The following is a 24282-nucleotide window of genomic DNA, read 5'->3' as shown; positions in this document are numbered from 1 at the left end:
GCCATAGTAAGAACTCTGAAGGACCAATGTGAGCTGTTTGAGGAGGTGCGTATGTGATGGGGCATGTTGTAGAAGGAGAACTCTGGCTGCTATGGGACAAAAGCAGAAGGAAGATCTTTTAAGAGGAGAAAAACAAAGATGAAGGTGGCTTGGACCAGGGTGGCTGTCATAGGAGGTCCTTGCCCTCAGGCCCTTCCTACACCGGAAAAGTCAGATTCCCTTCTTTTTCTCACACCAAATGCTATTACCCAAGGGATCTGAATATGCAAACGGAAGAAACTGCTTTCACGTGTGCGTGAGGGCTTATTTAAATTTTAATACTGATACATGGATGCTTGTCACAACACTGCCACTCACATTGTAATCTACTGTCAATACCTGCCAGAGCTCTGTTTTCCGGGGAGGAAGTAAAAAAGGCAGATTGGCTTTCAGTTTATAGCACACAACGTTCCTATCACAAAACACTCCTCCATCACTGGGGTCAAGACATCAATGAAACACTTCCACACCTGTGTTTCCTCTGAGAAAATGGTTATCATTGGACGGGAAGTTACTTCAAAACAGGGTTAAACCTGCTAACATCTTTAGGATGAGGTAGAAATCACTCTCCTAGCCTGCCTGGAAGACTCCGCAGAAGATAATCCATTAAGTTGAACTGTACAAGTACCGATCTCCCTCATTTTAATTCTGATTTTGCAATCATTGCAGAGTACTCCATTTCCTATTCATATGAAATACAGCAAGAATGTGGGGTCAAAATTCAAGACACTGTGAAAGACTGACATTAGCATTTTGATATTCATTTGTTTCCTCAATCTCTGAAGTGACACATCATTTTACAGTCACAATGGGCTCAGGACACAAAAGAAATAACCCACCTTCAAACAGCAATGACCACGGCCAGCTCCAGCAGGCCGGAAGGCTGAATGTTTCCCTAAAGAAAGGCTTATGAATGGCATTTAGTCAATATATTAATGTTAGATTCTAACAAGAAAATTGGGTTAGTGTCCTTTCATCAGGAGAAAAGCAATTTATCTCTAGAACATTGATAACAGAAGATTAAAACAAATTAAGACCTATATAAATCACTGCCTTATCATTGAAAATGCTGTTTGATACAGAACTAGCAATGTTCTCAGTTGAGATGGCTTTAATTTAAGAGAGGAGATGAGGAGGATCATTTATATATGGGTGAGATATAAACCTGTTAAGAAGAAATTACATGAAAATTTAATCTTGAAACATGGCAGAGCTTTCAGAGTGCCACCCCAACTTAAAAAAAAAAAGTCTCTCAATTTTTCTAATTTCAAAATAGCTAAAACTCCGAATGCATTCTAAATTCAAATAACTATCACACCCACTAAGTCTAAGATAGAAGAGCCATTTATAACAAGAAAATACAGTTTGTGATCCTCCAGTGTAATACCAGACTCTCTTAAAAACAATATAACAATAACAACAAGAAACAAAAGCACTCTCCCCCGATACGCCCTTGTATTACAATTTTATAGCCAGTGCAACCACAGCTGGTGGAGAACACTGTCAGTGCATTGCGTGGACATAAGGTAATAAAAATGTAATCTATGCTGTGTTTACTACAGTCAAGCTACAATTCTTTTTTATATATATGGACACCTACTAACATGGGAATTTTTTCAAATATATGAACTGAATGTGAAAGAATGAATACCAGCATTATTTTTTATAAACATCTATTCTCTATTCAGCACAATGCACTAAAACTTAAAAGCAACCTCAAGTCTGAATTTAAAAAATATATGTGAAGCAACAGCAGTAATAACTGGCATTAGAATGGGTTAACTTTAGCTTACTGTTTTTTGTCAATTTGTCAGTAGCTATTTTTGACTTCATTAATGGAGGCACATAAAGAAATAACCTGTCATAGCTGCTCGACACTCAACAGATGAGTTCAAAAAGTCAAAATCTTCAATATTGTCCACGTTCATAGAAATTGTAGCAGTAAAAGCAGATGGAACTGTTAACCTCTATGGAGGTCTTAAGGATAGAGGTGACTTCATTTACCCCAGGCTTCCAGAGCAATATTCCCCTACCCTTGTGTATTTTATATTATGTATTATTTAATTCTATCCCATATCTGGGTCTCATCTCATTAATAAAATTATCAAGTTACTGAAAGCTGGTACTCAGATTCCCTTGCTGGTGTCCCTCAAAATACCTGGCCTAGCACATCCTGGGCTCAAAAATAACTGCTGCACAGTTCCCAATTGCAAAGATATGGAACCAACTTTAGTACCCATCAACCAATGAGTGACAAAGAAAATGTGGTATGTACACACCATGGAATAGTACTAAGCCACAAAAATAACAAAATAAAAGTCTTTTGCAGCAACTTGGATGAAGCTGGAGGCTGTGATTCTAAGTGAAGTGACTCAGGAATGGAAATACAGTATGTACTCACTTATATTTGGGAGCTAAGCTATGGTCATGCAAAGGGCATAGAGTAGCGTAATGGACACTGGAGATTCAGAATGAGGGAGGGTGGGAAGAAGGTGAGGGATAAAAAACTGCTTGGGAGGCCGAGGCGGGTGGATCACGAGGTCAAGAGATCGAGACCATCCTGGTCAACATGGTCAAACCCCATCTCTACTGAAAAAAAAAATACAAAAATTAGCTGGGCATGGTGGCGCGAGCCCGTAGGCCCAGCTACTTGGGAGGCTGAGGCAGGAGAATTGCTTGAACCCAGGAGGCGGAGGTTGCAGTGAGCCGAGATCGCGTCATTGCACTCCAGCCTGGGTAACAAGAGTGAAACTCCATCTCAAAACAACCAACCAACCAACCAAAAATTGCATATTTTGGGTATAATATACACTACTCAGGTATTGGGGACACTAAAATCTCAAACGTCACCACTATACACTTCAGCCACGTAACCAAAAACCACTTGTACCCCACAAGCTATTGAAAATAAAAATAAAAATAAACTGCTGTATTTAATCAAGGATTGGCTTGCTGGCTACCTTTTTAAAAGTAGTTTTACTGGAAAACAGCCTTGTCTGTTTGTTTCCTTATTGTCTGTTGTTGCTTTCATGCTACCACTGCAGAGTTAAGTAGTTACGACAAACTGCATGACCTACTAAGCCTAAAATATTTACAGTTTGGCCTTGTATGCAAAATATTTGCCAACCCCTTTATTAAACTATCTACTTACTCTCTTTGGCAAAGAGCTAAATAACAGAGCACATACATAATGAGCATTCTCTTATCACAGGTTGAACATCCCTAATCTGAAAATCTGAAATACTCCAAAATCTGATAATTCTGAGGACTGACATGATGTCACAGTAGCTAGGACAGAGATACCTTTGTTCTCTGATGGTGCAATGTACACAAACTTTGTTTCATGCACAAAATTATTAAAAATACTGTATAAGTTGGTTCATGCCTGTAATCCCAATACTTTGGGAGGTTGAGGTGGGTGGATCACTTGAGGTCAGGAATTTGAGACGAGCCTGGCCAACATGGTGAAACCCTGTCTCTACTAAAAAACACAAAAATTAACTGTGTGTGGTGGCAGGTGCCTGTGATGCCCAGCTACGTGGGAGGCTGAGGCAGGAGGATCTCTTAAACCCAGGAGGCAGAGGTTGCAGTGAGCCAACATCACACCACTGCACTCTAGCCTGGGCAACAAAGTAATACTCTGTCTCAAAAAAAAAAAAAAAAAAAAGTGTAAAATTGCCTTCAGACTTTTTTATAAGGGGTACATGAAACATAAATGAATCTCATGTTTAGATCTGAGTTTCATCCCCAAGATACCACATCATGAATACATCAATATTCCCAAATCCAAAATCTGAAGCACCTCTGGTCCCAAGCATTTAGAGAAGAGATATTCAATCTGTATTCAAAGTAAATGGCCCTTCTTTAAAAAAAAAAAATGCTGAGTTGCTAAGCAATCCAATTCCTTTGAATTTAGAGTCATTTCTAATTATTATGTCTCTGAGGAAAAAGCCATTCTTCTTCTTATCTAAGCCTTACCGGATACCAAAGATTTGGCTTTTCATGCTTGTTAATCTGATAGCATTTACTGGCACTGATGTGACATGTAATTTAATTTTCCATCGCATCTTTTAATGCTTTGTTTTCCCTCCCTAGGTTGGTCGGGGAGCAAAGTGTAAGCCCAGGTTGCCCAATCTAATTTGGCAGTTTTATAAAAATATCATAGTTCCAATAGTATTATAGAATGTGCTAATGGCAACTCATATTTGCTACTGCACAGTGAAAATAAAAAGAATAGTGTGATTAAGAACAATAGTTTAAATTTGGCCAAAGATTAAATGGCCTAGCCATTCAGACTTCCGTCTCACAGCTCTGGTCTTTACAATGACCCTGGGGTGAAGGTGGCATATTCCATTCAAAGGCTGCATGGTGAGTTATCTACTATTTGCGAATTACGAGCTTCTGAGGCAACAAACTTGGGACTTGGGGATGGTTCTTCGGGATGGAACTTGGGGCCTGACTTGTTAAGTTCCAATTCTTTTCATATTCTCTGGAGGTGTACCAGTCTGTTTCATGACATCTGGACCATTTTGGTATGCCTAGAAATCAATCTTTTTCCCTCCCTCAATCCTGCATGGGGTCAGATCTATACCTCTGTACAAACTCTAAGGCCATAAACATAATCCTAAAGTACAAATAACCTGTGTAGCAAGACCATAGGACATCTCTACAGCTGGTTGTGCTCCAGCATATACTGGGATTCTAGAAAACTAAGATTAAACAAAGAGAAAGGGTTGGTGCATAGGTGAACCATGTACTTCCAGCTAAGGGGTTTGCTGGTTTATACTCTTGCTGACACAGTAGCTTACATTAGAGCAGAAAAACTATAAGACTTCCAATAATATAGTCAGGACAGCAATAGCAACTTCCACTTTATCTTGCAAATATTGAGAGCTTGGACAATTGTCTAACGAATTCAATTTCAAACATCTGTCGAGAATTGGAGGATACTGACATTCTAACATTTCAACGTGCCCCCAAGTTTGCGGAAAGGATACCTGTTTACACCACTATAGTTCTATCTCTGAGTCAGGTGTGGGGAAACTACTATTCTAGAACAGAATTCTCAACTGGAATGTGACCCATCCCCGCACCGGGCACATTTAGTAAAGTTTAGAAAGATTTTTAGCTATCACAGCTGGAGTTGTGTTAATAGAGCTTAGTGGGGAGAAGTCAGGGATGCTGCTCAACACTCTATATGCACAGGACATACTCCTAATAACTAATTATCTGGTTCATCATGTCCACAGTGCTGAGGTTAAGAAACCTTGGTTTAGTGTTTGTGCCACATGCCAGTGCAAATGAAGGCGCAAGAGATGGGTCACACTTTGGCCAGATCACATGGTACAATCTGCAGACTAAAAACTGGCATGATGCTCTTTAGAGATTAAATGCCTTTAAGGAGTTGGTCTGTTTGTCTTTTGAGATGCAATCTGATGGTGACAACACTAGTAAAATGGTCATATTCTCGTATTTCAAATATAAATGAATCAATAAATATTTATATACAAATACTACATTTTGAAGATTAAATGTAAACTTTTCGCACTGTCCTAAATCCAAATGGGCAGGTGCAAAACTAATGTCAGAAATTAACTCAGTTCTCATAAGATTCTTTATTTTAAATGGGAAATGATTTTTTTTAAAGGATTTGAAGCACCATGTTCATGAATAAAATGAAAGCTCTTAGCCTTACACCTGCATCCCTTATATTTGTGGTTTAGATTTTTATTTAAGATAACAACAACAACAACAACAAAATGTGTCCCTAAAATTGCAATGCTAAAAATTGGTTTTTATGACTAAAGTCTGAAACGTAGAAATGCCTGATAATGTCTTGACAGGCAAATTACTGCTTTTGTAGTGCAGACCATCACACATTTTCTCCCTAAGTGTAATCTTGTATCAGTTCAACTGAAGAGCCTTTTCTATCTCATTTCACATTTATTATTTGACTAGAAGCAGCTTAGACTGAGCAACCTGTGAAACCAACCACCTTTGTGCAGAAACATCATCCTAGATTGATGAAGGAGCAAAGTCAAGTCCAAGTTGCCCAGTCTAACAGGCTTGCTCACCTTCGAGTTCGGCTCCTTTTCTCTGAATTGAGTCTTCCATCTACATTTGACCTCCAGATGACCATGACTTTTTCAAATCAAATGTACAGTTTGCTATAACGAAGATCACACAGCTGCACAGGCTGTAACTAACTAGAAATCATATGTCTTTTTTTTCCCTTGTCTGTTGGTACTAGCACTGGGAAGCCCTTCACTTGCTGTGATTGAATAGTCTCTGTAGACAGACAAGAAAATATAGCTGCCGAAATCACCTCATCCTCCTAGAATAGAAAGGTGTCAGGATCCCAAACACACTGCAAGTAGATGGAGAAAATTACTGGGAAGAAGAAAATTACAAAAGAGACTTTCAGTATCTGTTTGGAAGAGTGGATGATGAAAGTGGTAGTTATGTGTACTGCATGAAAATAAATTTATCAAACAATGATGTTTGTTTCCATCAATTATTAAAAATGGAAAAACAATTATTATAAATGTTAAAATAAAACATAAGGGGAAAATGATCATTGTTTTGTATAAGAATGGGAAAGATTTAATTTACAGATGCATGCTATATTCATGGCATTTAGGAAAAAATGTTATTCTTCTTCATCTTCTTTTCATTATTTTCTGTATTCTTAAAATGTGCTGCTGAATCTCAAATGTGATTTCACTAACCTGCAAAACCATGTCAGAACCAAATGCTTAGCTATTTGGTGTGGAGTGCAGCCAAAATGTCATTTGTGTTTCAAGCCTGGTTGTGCCATTTTCAATGGCTTGGGAGTAGTCACCAAGCTCTTGAAGCCCCATTTTCCTCATATGTACTAAAGGAATGAGGAAAATGCCCACAAAGTATTCTAAAAAAATAAATAAATAAATGGTCTGTAAAAATGCACGGTACAATGCAACATAGCATGCGTACCTATGTATTATCAACACTACAATGGAATAGCTAGAGCTTCCTCCAGGTCTGTGTCAATCCACTTGCTGTACTCACACTGTTTTGAGAGAAAAATGCTTTTTTCACAATAGCAAAAGAAATGTGTATACTGTGGCAGTAAAAACAAGATCTTTCAAAAGTTATACATAATGTGAATTACTCTAAATATTTTATGGAGGCCATTAAAAAACTTTTAAGATGAAATCTTTTGTAAAGTACCTAATTCTCCATCTGTAATTTATCATCTTTAAAAAAGGTAACTGGCTTTAACGATTTTGAGATGAGGATTTTTTTTTTCAGGATAATGTACGTAAATGCTAATTTTAATTATAAAAATCTAAGCTACAACTGAAATGGTGTCTCTACTTCCAGCAATCATAAGCATAAATGGCACATATCATCCTTAACCTAACACTGGATAAATCTATCTACGAATGGAATCCAAATTCAAATATGAATGTTGAAACCACATTTTAAAACTGCTAGTCTGATATTACAACTGAAATAAAAATAAAACATAAGACACTATAGGGCCTGCAGTGGTTGGACAATGTATTTCTTTACAGAAGGCTCTTTCTCTACTTCCGACATAGTCTTCTGCCTTCTGGGAGAGGAGAAAGAGGGGTTCCTAATGTCTAAAAGTGATCTTTCATGTTTGAAGTTGAAACCGGGTCTTACAACACACATAATCAAAATCTGTGCATGCGAATTAGTCCATGTACTACAATACATGAATATTAAGTGTTTTTTTCTGAGGAAATAAATCACTTATGTATTATAGTCTGTTGTTAAATCATAGCATCTTGATGTAACCAAGCACTCTATTTTAAAAATCTTTTTCTTCCTTTTTTTTCCCTTCCAATTTTAATAATAAAATCATCACCTTTTCTCTTTCTTCCACCAGGCACTCCATGCACAGTGTTTCCCTTATCTAATTATGCTTGTAATTATTATTAAAATTATTAATGCTTGCTTAGAAGTTCCATCAACTGACTTAAAATAATCTGGGCTCCTTCAGAATTCTCCCCCATCAGAAGATCACTTCAAGGCTGCAGTTTTTATAACCTGATTGTGCCAGGGATGCACCAGCCCACTTTCCAAACAGGATAATTACTCAAGTCTTTGGAACAAGCCACATATAGCAGCACCTCCTCATCCCTCCTTCACGCCCCGCATTCCAACCTCCTCTTTTTAAGCCTTTGTTTTTTAATCCAAAATTTGGAGATGGCTGCTTTAAGGCAAGAGCCTGGGCCATTTCCCCACTGCCAGCTTTGCAAAGTCAAGTCACCTTCCTTCCACTGCATCTGGCCCTTGTTCTTCGGTTCTGTAAGCAGTGGCAGGCTGAGCCTGCTCTCAGTTCCACTGATGGCTTTTTTTTTTTTTTTGAGATGGAGTTTCGCTCTTGTTACCCAGGTTGGAGTGCAATGGCGTGATCTCGGCTCACCGCAACCTCCACCTCCTGGGTTCAGGCAATTCTCCTGCCTCAGCCTCCTCAGTAGCTGGGATTGCAGGCACGCGCCACCATGCCCAGCTAATTTTTTGTATTTTTAGTAGAGACGGGGTTTCACCATGTTGACCAGGATGGTCTCGATCTCTTGACCTCGTGATCCACCCGCCTTGGCTTCCCAAAGTGCTGGGATTACAGGCTTGAGCCACCGCGCCCGGCCCCCCACTGATAGCTTTTAGGAAACAAAATAGTGATGGCAAACATAATACAATGATGTTGTCCATATAACATTTAATAAAACCAGACTCGATAAAAAGGAAATTGGTTAGAAATAGAAGAAACTTGGTCAATGACGTCCTTAGCCCAACATCTCAAGCTGTTTGGCAAAATTAGATGTAATTACAAGCAAGGTGATGGGAAGAAACATTTTACTAAGACAGGTGTGCAAGAAACACAAAACCATGCAAAGAAATGATAACACTGGAGTCATATGTCAACCATGCAGCATCCTCCTCCCAATCCCCTTCCCTCAGGTGAACGACAACATACGTTTAACAGGATCTTGGGTAAGAGGTTCCTGGGTAGTCTTGAGTAAACTTTGGGACACTATGGAAAAAATAAGAGAACATAACTAAAAACAAAAAGAGAAACATGGGAATGGTGGCTGAAACAGGAGTCCACTAACAAAAAACAACCACACAAACAAAATCACTGACTTAGGTTTGGTTCCTCCAACAAAACCAAAATGAACATATAAGATCTATTTCTGCAAGAAGTTAACATTTGAAAATGCTGGATATTTTGTCGCTGATGGTATATATATGCAACAATAGGTTTCTTTAACAGAAGAGGATTTCTTGCTCCTTCCTTTGTGCCAAATATCCCCAAATCCTTTTGATGCATTTTTCACCAAAACTCCACTTATTTCACTCATTCATAGGACAGCATCTGGCTCTCACCTCTGGCTGTTTGCTGAGGTTTATACCCTACTTATTCTTGTCTGTCCATCTAACTGATGTTCAGCTTCTTGCCTTTGCTTTTTTCATACATTATTCTGTCACCTATCCCCTCTAAAATAAGGTACAGCTAGTCTTATCTAATACATCACTGTTGGGGGAATTTACCTTTTACAAAACCCTCAGCAAAGTGTGTGCCACCCAGGGCACCTCCACCCAACCTGGAAAGGTGGCCCCTGCTCGCTCCCATTCCAAACTGATCAAAGGGAGACAGTGTTAGGGGCAGGGATGGCAGTACTGGGTGAGGTGGACAGATAATTTTAATCTCTTGAAGCAAATTCATCACTGCTAACAATTAAAATCAAATAAATCTCTTATTACCAAAAAACATACATGGTATTTCAGAAAATGAATCCATCCAGGAAAAGGGAGGGAGAAAAGTTGGAAATCTGCCAGGAAACCTCCCCCAGCCACTAAACCAGTCAGAATCACTGTAACAAAAGCCCTTTGTTCCAAAGGCAACAGACTTCTCCATTGTGTTCACAATACCTGACCTAATTGACTGCTTTGTTTGAAACTAAAGAAGGGAGTCATTTGAGCTAGAAGCTGAAATCATCCAATCAGAGCCAGGGGAAAAAAAAGAAAAAGGAAAAAAAAAAAAAAGCCCTCAACAGTTACTGGGTTCTACGCCTGTTCACACACGGGACTGAAGCAGTCATCTCATTCACTGGCGATGGCAGGAGACCAACAGGCGCTTTTCCATTAGATTCCTCTTAGATCCTGGGCTCCTTTACAGTGGAGGTATTAATGGTGCAGGTCCTTCTGTTGTTTTGCTTAATCCTATGATCTTGCTGGAAACAATTTATATAATCCCTAGGGAATCCCAGACAGGAAATGTGGCTGCCACCCTTGTAACACATGGGAGAAAAGGCAGGAGTCTCTCAAAAAAGTAATTCAGTTACTGAGTTTCATCTTCAGTTGAGTTAATCAAGTTGAGTTGAATAATTACTTTCTGAGTAGTTTATACCTCCCACGCGTGAACATAAATAAATAAATAAGCACAATTGGGAATTTCACTTGAAGCCTGTTAACAACCCTGGAAGTCTCATATATGGTACTGGACCTCCTGAGAATTACCTCTTTGGGGAAAATTTCATTGTGTACTTAAGTCATTATGATTTCATATCATTATCCCCCAGAGTTATGAAAAGCTTAATGTTCAAGAGAGAAACTTTGAAAATTATGTTCCCTGAGCCTTGTGTCATTGAAAGTTTCTCATTTTAAGTCAGAAGTTTTTTTTTTTGTTTTCAAGAGAAGAAGCTGAAGTTTGACCTTGCAAATGCCTATGTGCTGAGCTCAAGGGGCAACACGGGCACCTGTACCCTCCGGCATGTGAGATGCATGAGCTCAGTTCAATCACATTCCCTCACTGGCACAATAAAAGATACATGTTATGAACCAACTTAAAGGTATTCATCACAGCCATACACCTTATCAGTGCAACTCAAGCTGCATCAGCCAGGCTTCTGGTGGTAGACGGTGTCTGCACAGGTAGTGCACATGCATAAACATGAACACATATGTACACAGACGAACACATAAGTATGCATTTGCAGAAATGGCTGGCTGCAGAAAACAAAACAGCCACTCCAGCTTTGTTTAAAAAAAGAAGCACTCAAAAGTCCCTCTGGATTGCAAGACATAACTGCTACAGCTAGGAAAAGAACACATCCATGGCCATGCTTTATTAGGGAAAGACGGAGAGGTGTGCTCATGACTGAACATACTGCAGAGACTCCGAGCAATTAGAGAAGTGGACAGAAATGTGGTTAGTGGTAGCAACAGGCCCATTCCCAAGAACCAGGAAAATCAATCTGTTACAAAGAGCAGAGTCAGTGGCGAGAAAGATGAAAGGTGGCCAGGCTCGAAGAAGGTCCACTTACTGACGCTGCCACACACGGCCATGCAGTACTCTTCTGTGTCAAAGTTGTTCCGGTTGCCGCCACATCCGCCGTAAAAGAATGGGGCACACTTCCCTTCAGTCACATCAAAGTACCAGCGGGAGATCATTGCTCGGCATGGCCCCGTCTCGGCTTGTTCAGAGCACACCTCTAATCAGAGGAGATGTGGGGAACCACATTTAGCATGAAAAGGCACTGTCTCTCTGTTCACCTATACACGTTTACTTGTTTTAATCCTCCCAGTGGCAACCTGGACGGGGTTGATTAGGCAGCATCTACCAAACATTTGCTGAGGCATTTAACTGCCCACCAGGACTTGAGATTGACCTCTCAGAGCATGCATTCTCATATGGTTTAATGAGGGCAGCACTCCGCAGTGATAAAAGGATGCTGGCCAGAGGTGAAAAGATTGTTTGGCTGCTTTTAGATGAGTATGAAATGACAGAAGGTGTCTGCATATCAAAACAATTCTCCACTATAAAAAATGAACTCCTCTTTTGAGAAGTCAACTCTCATGTGAGAGAACGGCTTTGGTTACGAAGCGGAAGCACAAACATCTGATTGCTTTCCTTTATAAATGATTGCCTTAAGTAGTAAATGAATTGCATATATTTTGAATGTTTTCCAGGTTTTGGAGGCTGTCTGTCCATTGACTTTATCTGGAAACACATGTGATATCTATAAATGTGACTTATACTCAATGACATAACTCTAACTTAAGACCATTTCATTTGCATATTAAAATATGTATTAATATATATTTTAATAATTTAATTAAAGCACAACTATAACAATATTAATTATGCTATTTAATGGATCTTTATGTGTTAAAAATCTGTATTATTTGTATATATTTAATTACATATACATTAAGTACAACTGTAACAATGTATTATGATATTTAATTGATATCTATTAAAAATCTGTGTTATCTGTATATTTCGTATATTTACCTCACCATTGGGCAGTAATGTTCCAAACAATAAAACATACTCAAACAATTCTAACTTATTAATATATACCGTGTACTGTTTTACATTAAAACACATCTTACCTGTCAAGATGTCTTTCTTGCCACCCTCCCCAAGATCAGGTTCACTCAACCCCGACCCTCCCCAAGATCAGGTTCACTCAACCCCGACCGACTCAAAGTCAATCAGTGACCCATCCGATTACATGTATAAAGTCAACTTGAGAAGAATTATAACTCTACTTCCCATGTATATCCCATTTTTATTGGAAGTGAAACAACAGCCCCAATTCTCCCTGTGGGTTTGTGCCCTGCCCTTGCCAGGCTGATGCCTTAGCACACATAGATGTCTTCTTATTCTTAGTTTTACTAACGTGACAGAAGAAAAAAACACCTTTCTAAAAGGTAAAAGCCATGCATACCCAGAACTTCCAAGTTAGGAATATACAACAGGCTGATTCTTTTCTTCTTTTTTTGAGACAGGGTCTTGCCCTGTCGCCCATGCTAGAGTGCAGTGGCGCAACCTCGGCTCACTGCAACCTCCACCTCCTGAGTTCAAGTGATTCTTGTGTTTGAGCCTCCCAAGTAGCTGGGATTACCCATGTACCACTATGCCTGGCTGTTTTTGCATTTTTAGTATAGATAGGGTTTCACCAGGTTTGCCAGGCTAGTTTTGAACTCCTAGCCTCAAGTGATCCACCCACCTCATCTTCCCAAAGTGCTAGGATCACAGGCGTGAGCCACTGCAACCGGCCCTTCAACAGACTGATTCTAATTAGCTGATGAAAGACAAGGATCCACAATGTCAATACAGATTGGAACTAATTATTGTTTTACTTCCGTATATACATTGCTCTTTCAGTAGATGCAACAAAGTTTGGCAAAACCAGAGGTTGCTACCATCATGATGATGTCAACAGAAGAAATAGTCAGCACCAAGCCCAGAAGGTATCAAATACTCTGCAGGAGAAATGCCCCATGCAAAGGGAACTAACATGATCTGGCTCTCTTCACACGACTTTCAGATGGAAAGATAGCTACAAAAGCATCAAGCTCATTATCATCTATCATTAAGACTATCTCATTCAGTACTGCTGTTTTCAAAGTCCATGCTCCCAAATCATGTCTTTTAAATTGGTTTTCTGTATACAATACTCTTGTAGGACGAAAACTAGCCAAGTTGTTGACACAGGTATCCCATCTACTTGATAATTTTATTTATCTTCCAAAATTAAAGAACTGGCATCCTGATTTATTAGGAGTGAATTGGTTCTAGGGGCCACATCCCTTCTGAGTTACTGAGATAACAGCTTTCCAGATTGTAGAGCTCTAAGTTTTGCCCAGATGTGAGGGCCCCATCCACTAGAGCCAGCAGTGCTCTCTGCTCCTGGAGCTTATCTTTAGTTGTAATGAACATCTACACCTCGACTATGTTTTCTTTCTATCTCCTTCAATAATGTGTACATATTCATGTCACATGCTCTTTCATGTTTCTAAGGCACGGCAATACCCATTATTAATCTCTACTCAGGCAGTGTTAATTCCAATAAGATGTCGAGGCAGCAGCGTCTCCTGAGCCTGCACTGTGCCAGGAGTTGGCACTGGGATTGCAAGTACTGTGGCCACTGCTTCCAAGGGAGACACAGAACCTCTTCACTGCATAGTCACAGAAGCCCTGGCAACAAAACTAACGTACCTTGACAACTTATGCTGACCCTCACATTGTAACATAAAAAAAGTTATCATCTTAGAGTACCAAATATATGTCTTCTTACAATTGTGTGCCACAGACCTCACAGCTCTGCAGATGCATGAACCTTATCTTTATGAGCCTATGTATTAAATAAAAGTGGTAGAATTTGGGAGGGGGGCGTGCAAGTCAAGTAATGGGATAAAAGAATGATGATCAAAGGAGATAATTCATGATAAATATTTGCCCTTGTGTGTGACCTAGCAACAATTTCTTACTTATGATAAAGGCAAAATCTCCCCAGCCCAGAACCTAAATGACATTATATTAACATTTTCCTATATCACTAGTGAAACACAATATTACATTCTTTTTTATTTTCTTCTGCCTCATTCTATAATAGCTATGAAGCCATTTGTTACAGCTGATTTGTAGAAGCCAGGCCAAATGAGCCCCCATCAACTAGAACAAGCATTCAGACCTCAAAATCCATTTACACGTCAATTAGGTAAATAGCATACACTACACAATGAGCCTACAACTCTTGCTGGAGTCTCTAACTGTTAAGAGTCTTAACTCTGTCCTTTCATAAAGGCCAAGAAAAGAGTGAGATATTTTCTATTTGGGGAGTATCGGTTGGTTCTCCCAATCCTGTTGAGGCAGCTGGCACTCTTGACTTTGAATGGCACGCAAGAGTTTCATGGCCTTGGTGGAGTTCAAGTGGGCATCATGGGCAATATCAACAGATCCCACGGTACTCAAATACAAAAGGACAGCTGAGATAATGTGGTCAGAAATGGGTGTAACAGTATATGTTAATTTAATGCCAAATACATAATGTATGGAGAAGATATATGTGAGCCTGGAAGAAGAGGACTGACAGTGTGCCTTTGTTACAAGACAGCTACCTTGTCCAACTGGTTCTCATCTGCTGACATGGAGGAGCAAACAGACAGGCTTCTCTTAACATGCAACCCCTCTCCTGGTTAAAAAAAAAAAAAAAGCCGGCCGGGCGCGGTGGCTCAAGCCTGTAATCCCAGCACTTTGGGAGGCTGAGGCGGGTGGATCACGAGGTCAAGAGATCGAGACCACCCTGGTCAACAAGGTGAAACCCCGTCTCTACTAAAAATACAAAAAATTAGCTGGGCATAGTGGCGCATGCCTGTAATCCCAGCTACTCAGGAGGCTGAGGCAGGAGAATTGCCTGAATCTAGGAGGCGGAGGTTGCGGTGAGCTGAGATCGTGCCATTGTACTCCAGCCTGGGTAAAAAAAAGTGAAACTCCGTCTCAAAACAAAAACAAAAACAAAAACAAAAAAACCACAAAACCCTTCTTGTTGTAATTCCCCCAATTGCCAACATCCCTAACTACCCATCACTTCCCACTTCCCAACACTGTCCCTCAGGGCTATAATGAGAACATCAACTTCCTGTGGCAGTAAGGAATGGATAATCTATCTTCTATCATTCATAATTATATTCCTACTCTACAAAGGGAATACAACTTTTTGTTTTCTCTGACCTTTTTGCTAATCCTTTATTATTCCAGAACCGTTTTCCACCATGTAATAGAAAAGAGGGTATTAGCTTAGTCTGGGAGAATCTGGGGTGAGGGCAGGGTCAGCACCAGGGAGGTATGATGCTAAGGCTTTTACACAAAGCATGAATAAGCACACAAGAAATGGCCAGTGCCTCTCAGAAGAGAACATGGAGAAGCAGCAGCACAGACTTGGGTTAAAGCAATGTTAAGGGATTAATGTCAACTTCATAGTTGTGATACTGTATTGAGTAAAGACTATGTAGGGTATCTGTACTAATTCTTTCAGCTGTGTATGAATCTAAAATTGTCTCAAAGGAAAGCTGTTAAAAAGCCCACATCAAAAAAATAACATAAGAGGCTATGGTAGCTCATGTCTGTAATCCCATCACTTTGGGAGGCCGAGGTGGGTGGATCACCTGAGGTCAGGATTTCAAGACCAGCCTGGCCAAGGTGGTAAAACCCTGACTCTATTAAAAATACAAAAACTAGCTAGGTGTGGTGGTGTGCAACTGTAATCTCAGCTACTTGGAAGGCTGAAGCAGTAGAATTACTTGAACCCAGGAGGCATAGGTTGCAGTGAGCCACGATCACATGACTGCACTCCAACCTGGCTGACAGAGCGAGACTCGGTCTCAATAATAATAATCATAAGGGAATACTGATTTTTCAGTTTGCCTAAGAATTCTAACCTTCTTTTCTTCCTTGACTCACAGATTGGAGGATTTGGAATTCTCAGTTCGAGAAAGTTCCCTTTACGTCCCTCTCCAGGAATGGGATATCACTAAGAGATGTAACCGACCAAGATGCTCACCAAGTAGAAGAGTTTTAGAGACACTGAGACCTGAAGCACATCTTCAATAAACTGCATCGAGTTTCACAGAAAATAAAAACATCTCGAAAGAGTTCAAACGTTTATGTTTACACGATTTTCTATTTTTCTCAATAGCATAATTTCTTCCTTCCTAATCTACAGAAACTTTCTAAAAACATCAGCAAAAAACCTGTTTCACATTAATTACTATTATCACTCAGAGGAAAATTATGTATATATCATCCACTAAATGCAAAGGATGCAAAATTAGACTTTATATAACTAAACCCAAATAGAATTCATGTGAAAATTAAAACTGTATCTTCCAAATATACGCTATACATAATTATTATGTCAATTCAAAACAAAGTTGAAAACAAATTTAAGAAAAAACAAAAACTCTTCATCTTTGTTCTCTTCTCAAAATGTAAAATACTGAGAAAACTAACATTTTGAAATCATTTGCTAAGCTTATTTTTTGAATTCCAATCCACCTCTCTGTTCAAAGTAAATATCAGAGATAATAATGAAAGGGAAAATTTGTTCAGAATAATAGAAGCAAGAATATTTCTCAAAGAAAAATGTTAGATAGAAACATAAGCAAAAACTTACATGCATACCTAAGAAACCACAATCCTTTATTCATGTTGAATTTGTTGAACTTTCAAGACCACAAATAGCTTTTCTGATATTCACTTAGCTGAATTCTGCTGGCAAGGAAGCATTACGCCTTCTTTTATAACAACTCTACTCACTCTTCAAGACAAAATGCCATTTAATACACCGAAATGGTGGTGTCTACAAAACACAAAGCAGAGTTATGGGCTTCTAATCAAACTCCCCGCATTTTATCTTTGTGGCGCGGGCCCTTGCTGAGATTTCCACTGGTGTCAACACTACATTCCATTTTCAAAAAAATCAATATAATACAAAATGACACAGAAGCCAGAGCTCCCTGCATTATATATACATACACACACACACACATATATATATATATATATATATATATAATGATTATGCAATTCACTGTTCAAAAAATAATGCCTAACCACAAAAAATTAGCTCTGAATAGATATTTCAAAATCTAACAAAATTCTTTGTGGATAACCGAGGTTAGAAAGCCAATTTTACACATTTTAAGAACTTTAGAATGAACACGGTTGTGAAACTAGCAACCAGAATGGGGAGAAAATTCTCCACTCTCCAATGTATGATAATTATACCTTCTTATGAAGCAAAGTTAACAGATTAACAATAATTCACTTCAAATAATGCAGTAAAGATGTATTTTAGAATGAAGTCAAGCTGCTTATTATTATTTCATTTTTAATAATTGAATTTCAAGTATTCTCGGCCTACTGGAACGTATGTGAAATAAAACTAAATTTCGTGTAATGTAATTTACTAATTTTGAGAAAGCAGCCACAGTTGAACTAGAGTTATTTAGAGAGAGCCAGTCTTTTTTTTGTTGTTGTTAAAAGCCAACATTATGTAGCATTATTTTTTCCATATTCTACATGAATATATACTTAAACTTCACATAATATAAATATTTCTTTTTTCTGAGAGAAATTTCATATCTCACACTTTTTCTCCAATTTTAAGTAGAGTAAAAAGGGTAAATGTAAGACAAATATAATTTACTTTTCTAATAAATTACTGCCTTAATGTAACAGTGGAATAAAGTGAAAACAAGGGCATAAGTATTAAAATGCACTAAGTATACATAACATCAATATTTCAAATAAATTTTATAATTTATAACTATAATTTACATATGTATATAAATGTTTATATAATACATATATCTGTCTAATCAATCTACTGGCAATGAAAAAGGTTGACTTCAATGTAGTTTGTAACAATTTTACTTTTTTAGCCTAAGTTATTGCTGCAATTCTAAGTATTACTATATGGTGACATTTCATGATCCTAAGTTATTAAAATCAAACTTGTATTCTGTTGAAAAATAAGTAGACAATATTTGCATTTGATCTTATTGATGAAAAAATTTTAAAAGTCAACACACTAGAAAACTGGTTATTTTTAAAAACATGTTTTTCCCAATCTGGAACCATGTACTTTTAATAGAAAAGAGCATTTATGTGCTTGTACACAGTAGCAAGCAATCATCAAAAAACATGTTTAGAAAATTACTCTAATAAAGGCAATAAATTATCAAATATTTATGACCTAGTCATCATATTTTACTAAATGGAAGCATGTAAAATTAGGCAAGCAAGCTTGAACTGAAGTCTTATGACAAATCTCACTTAAGCTCCAAATATGGGTTGAAATACAAACAGGATGATGCAAACAGCTGTGCATGTTAATGAAAGCACTGCTTGAGTACAAGATGATGGGTGCTGATTTGTCACGGAAGTCTCCAGAAGGTATCTGCAATTGGCTAGCCTTTTTACTGAATTGCGTTAATTCTCTAAGGCCAGCCAAAACATCTGTCATTCTAATTATACCTGACCCAATTCTCATCTCTCCATGATGAAAGATTATTTATAAAATGCCACCTGAAAGAGATTTACTTGTAAAGCATTTAGACTAATCAGGACTCCTGTGACAGTGTCAGGGAACATTCACAAAAGGGTACCACTATGGTTTTCCCTCAACCTTTGTTTCCTGTTTGCTATGGGCATAAACTTGTTGCTCTTCACTAGCTGCATGGTTAGTGTGAAGTACAACAGATTCTTAACTAGAAGCTCAAAACTAGGGATATCAAAGACAAGCCACTCTGAGGTACTGGAAAATAAAGGAAAGTGCTTTTTCTTATTCAATGAGAGACAGGAGTATGCTGGGAAACTGGCGCTGTCTGGAAAAACACTTACAGTGTATGCCGATTGCCATGGTATAAATACTTCCACCACTGTTATTTCAAGCTACCAATGGTTATGGCTTACGAAATTCCTCAATACTGTAATAATTAGCTTTTACAAGCTGGCAGGAGTTGGCTACACTACCATGTTAATGACAGGAAGTAGGGGCACAAGTGAATATACGTAGAGAGACTGTAAAAGTTTTTCAATTTCCTTGGGCTTGAGGTTTGAATTTAAGGAAAGAAAAGCTCAGTAGGTAGATGTCTCAGGATTCTCTCGTACTTGTAGGTATTTGTAACATACCAAGAACAATTAATACCAAAGTAAGAATGGTTTTCCTTTTCAGTTTCTTATTTTGTATATCAATGCTGCAAATCTGCACCATATGGAAGGCAGGAGATGCTACTGAAGTCTACTACTAAAAATAGATCTGTGGACCAGCAGATTCAACATCACCTGGCACTCAGGCCCCACACTAGACATACAGACTCACAACTATTGTTTTCTAAGGGCCTTGGGTAACCTGAATGGATACCTAAGTTTGAGAAGCAGCATGATCAACCTTAATCTTTTAGATCAATGAATACGTCAAAACTTGGGACACAAGATTTAATCATTTTCCAAAAGAACCAGTGGGGAAGAATTACTAAAAGTTGCATAGGTTTTGGCTTATTAAAAGAAGTCCACATATATTTGGGAAAAGACAGATACAACATAATTTAGTAGCCTTAAGATTCAAATATACATTCAACAACTTAATTTGAACAGACTGTCTATACAAATTTATTTTACTCTGAAATTCTATCTCAAGCAACTTTAAAGTAGCTTCAATACCTCTGCCTTAGACCCAGTACCAAGACCATAATTTCTTACTCATATTAAGACTATGAAAATATCAGACTTCTCAGAAAGCTGAATTCAAGTGGCATCATTCTTATCGCAGAATATCAAAAATATCCAAGTTCTTATTTTTACTTGTAAAAATAATGAAGACAGCCACAATAATCTCAAGGGCTTAGAATGTACTTCCTTTGTTTTTATTTTTATTTTTTTTGAGGTGAAGTCTTGCTCTGTCACCGAGGCTGGAGTGCAGCGGTGCCATCTCGGCTCACTCAACCTCCACCTCCCGGGTTCAAGCGATTCTCCTGTATCAGCCTCCCGAGTAGCTGTGACTACAGAAGGGTGCCACCACGCATGGCTAATTTTGTATTTTTAGTAGAGATGGGGTTTCGCCACATTGGGCAGGCTGGTCTCGAACTCCTGACCTCAGGTGATCCACCCGCCTTGGCCTCCCAAAGTGCTGGGATTACGGGCGTGAGCCACCACGCCCAGCCAGAATGTACTTCTTTATACTGATTCTCTGTAAAGAAAGAACTAGATAGCATTTCTGTCCCTGTAAAAAGAAAAGAAACATGCCTCTAGATGTAGGTCATGGGTTAGAAGCGTGGTCCTGCTGTTTTATGGCCTTTTCTAGGGAAGACTGAACATGTCCACCTCTCCATGTTAACTGGCTTTTTGTCACAATCCCTAGCAGGCAAATAACCCACAGACCCCAGCTGGGAACAGCAGTGTCCCTGGTTACTGCACAGATGTCAATCACCATTTGCTATTTTATAACAGTGGACAAGGGGAGAACGAATTCCTTTTGAATAAAAAGCAAAACTAGGAAGGCAGTTTACCTCCATATCTCACTGTTTACATGGCAAATATGCATACTCAGTGTTTCAAGTCAACATTTTGTTGTTTTCTGTTTCTAAATAAAGCTACTAGACTACATTACACATTTAATCAAATACTTGTTTTTACCTCACTAAATATGTATTTCTCATATTTTCTTTTACACATTTTTGTTTATTTTACTTGTTCTTGTGCAATAAAAAATGTTCACTGTTTATCTACAATGTGCAAAGCAGTGATTCAGAAGTTAGAGTTCACGCCTGTAATCCCAGTACTTTGGGAGGCCGAGATGAGCTGATCCCTTGAGGTCAGAAGTTCAGGACCAGCCTGGCCAACATGGTGAAAGGTCAACATGGTGAAACCCCATCTCTACTAAAAATATAAAACTTAGCTGGTCCTGGTGAGGCACGCTGTAATCTCAGCTACCTGGAAGACAGAGGCAGGGGAATCACCTGAACCCAGAAGGTGGAGATAACAGTGAGTTGAGATCACGCCACTGCACTCCAGCCTGGGCGACAGGGCGAGATTCCATCTCTGGGGGGTGAGGAGGAGAGGAGACATAATATTGCACAGGTATTTCTGTTTGTTTATTTATTTTTGAGATGGTATCCTGCTCTGTCTTCCCAGGCTAGACTGCCCTGGCACGATCTCGGCTCACTGCAACCTCCACCTCCTGGGTTTAAGTGATTTTTTTGCCTCAGCCTTTTGAGTAGCTGTGATTATAGGCATCCACCGTCAATGCCTGGCTACGTTTTATATTTTTAGTAGAGATGGGGTTTCACCATGTTGGCCAGGTGGGTCTCAACCTCCTGACCTCAAGCGATCTGCTCACCTCAGCCTCCCGAAGTGCTGGGGTGACAGGCGTGAGCCACCACACCAGGCCTTCTGTTCGCATATTTAAAGCCGCTCATCACTGCAGATCTCAACATCATAGCCCAGTGTTTTGCAACCAGAGAGAGTCTATTCCCTACTCCCTCCCAGGGGACATTTTTGATTGTCATAACTGGAGGGTGCTACTGGCATTGAGTAGAGGCTAGCAATGCTGGTAAACATCCTACAATGCACAGAACAATTATCCGGGCTGAAACATCAGTCACACTAAGGTCCAGAAACCCTGCCACAGCCCAAGCAAACACCAGAACGATTTGTGTCGCATTTTAGTAATTTTGCCCACCAAGACTACTGGGCTGCACTCACCAGCTCTTCAGAAATCTTGGGTAACAAATGCTAGTATACTTCCAAAACAGATGCAAACAAGAGAATTGGCAAGATCTTTCTTTGCTCCTATCATGAAACATCAAGAACCTAAAGTCATGTGCAAGCAACGTAAAATTGCCATTTATATTCTGTGATCCTTTCACATTCTGTCTAGAAATTATACCCAATAAGAACATTTAAGAAAGAGACCTACCCTCATAGTTAAAACTTTATCAACGTTATCAACTAAATATAATGTAACTTTAGCATTTCTTCTGCCTTAACCTTTTTTTTTTTTTTTTTTTTTTTTTTTTGAGACAGGGTCTCACTGTCACCCAGGCTAGAGTGTAGTAGCGTAATTACGGCTCACTGCAGGCTCGACCTTGCCTGGGCTCCAGCGATCCTCCCAATTCAGCCTCCCCAGTAGCTGGGGACTATAAGCCTGTGACACCACACCACAATCGGCAAAACTAATTTTTTTTTTTTTTTGTCTCCCTATGTTGCCCAGGCTGCTCTCAAACTCCTGGGCTCAAGCGATCATCCTGCCTCAGCTTCCCTAAGTGCTGGGATTACATGCGTGAGATACCATGCCTGGCCTTTAAACTTTCTTTTTCACTGTAAAAGTCTTTTAATGTTTACAATTTGGGCTGCTGTCTTGAAAGCTAAGGGGTTCTCTTGAGCATCATTTTTATTTGAGATCAGTCTTGCCTCCCCCCTTGACTTTTTACTCTTATTTAGAATCACAGTAAATCAGGCATATTGGAAGAAGTGGTTGGAAACCAAAGAAGAATTTTCAGGAGGGCAAAATGGTTCAAGGCTGAGAGAAGCAGATGGTTAGGCTGTAATCCAGCCTGCTTTTGGAAACTCATTTTTCTACAATGGAATTAAAAGATTTCCATTCATATCCACAGCTTTGTTACCTGCTCATGGAATCTGACTCTACTTAATCAGACCTACGGCTTAGCTAAAAAACGTGTGCCGGGTTGGGCGCGGTGGCTCATCTGTAATCCCATCACTTTGGGAGGCTGAGGTGGGTGGATCGCCTGAGGTTAGGGGTTTGAGACCAGCCTGGCCAACATGGTGAAACTCATCTCTACCAATAATACAAAAATTAGCCGGGCATGGTTGCACACACCTATAGTCCCAGCTACTTGGGAAGCTGAGGCAGGAGAATTGAGAATTGCTTGAACTCAGGGGGTGGAGGATGCAGTGAGCCAAGACTGCGCCACTGCACTCTAGCCTGGGTGACAGAGTGAGATTCTATGTCAACGAAAACAAAACCAAAAAAAAAAAAAAAAAAAAAAAAGAGTACTCAGCCAGGTACAGTGGCTTACGTCTATAATGCCAGCACTTCAGAAGGCCAAGGAGGGTGGATCACCTGAGGTCAGGAGTTCAAGACCAGCCTGGTCAACATGGTGAAACCCTGTCTGTCTCTACTAAAAATACAAAAGTTAGCTGGTGTGGTGGTGTGCACCTGTAATCCAGGCTACTCGGGAGGCTGAAACAGAAGAGTCACTTGAACCTGGGAGGCGGAGGTTGCAGTGAGCTGAGATCACGCCACTGTACTCCAGCCTGGGCAACAAGTGAAAACTCCATCTCAAAAACAAAACAAAAAAAGTGTGCCCATGAACATGTATGCATGTTAAGTGAACCTGAACCTCTGAGTTGTTAGATTTCTTTTTTTAGGTTTGATTTTCTTTTTCTTAATTGCAAACTTGAGTACAGTTGTGCCTGAGGCATCGGTACATTTTCTTTTTAAAGCAACTGATTTGGGGAGAAACATGAGAAAGACGAGTATTTTTTAAAAAAATCTGGTTTCTGGCCTCTACTTAAATTGGACTAAAATTTTATTTTTAATAAATCTAGATATAATTGTATTAAAATACCTTTCACTGATTACTTCTGTTATTCCATTTTTTTTTAAACTGATAGAGCCAGGGTCCCACTATGTTACCCAGGCTGGTCTCAAATGCAGATCTTTGTGAATATACTAAACCACTGAATTCTTTACTTTATGGCGTGAAAATTATATCTCAATCTCAATAAAGTTCTTGTTAAATGACAGAAAAACTAAGTGTACACACACACACACACACACATACACGCATACCTTTATATGGCTCTATTCCCTAGTCTCATCAAATTTTAAGCAACGTAATTATGAGAGTGGGGTT

At 39.2% G+C, this 24282-nt stretch overlaps 1 protein-coding gene across 6 annotated transcripts in view; it reads right to left on the bottom strand.

The window, feature by feature from the left end:
• Nucleotides 1-24282, bottom strand: part of APP (amyloid beta precursor protein) — a 280905-nt gene that overhangs the window by 100139 nt on the left and 156484 nt on the right. For 2 of the 6 annotated variants that reach the window (XM_039480477.2, XM_039480478.2), the window contains exons 7-8: nucleotides 11376-11543; nucleotides 9026-9082 (exon numbers count right to left, since the gene is read on the bottom strand). The exons of 2 other annotated variants lie outside the window; for them this stretch is intronic. In XM_039480477.2, the coding sequence (XP_039336411.1) occupies nucleotides 9026-9082; nucleotides 11376-11543 (225 nt within the window). The remainder of the gene's footprint in view (nucleotides 1-9025; nucleotides 9083-11375; nucleotides 11544-24282) is intronic. 2 more of the 6 variants (XM_039480479.2, XM_039480480.2) reach the window with 1 other exon arrangement.

The sequence above is a fragment of the Saimiri boliviensis genome, chromosome 18, assembly GCF_048565385.1.
Source record: "Saimiri boliviensis isolate mSaiBol1 chromosome 18, mSaiBol1.pri, whole genome shotgun sequence".
NCBI classification, from domain to species: domain Eukaryota; kingdom Metazoa; phylum Chordata; class Mammalia; order Primates; family Cebidae; genus Saimiri; species Saimiri boliviensis.
This window is presented reverse-complemented; position numbering and strand designations above follow the sequence as displayed.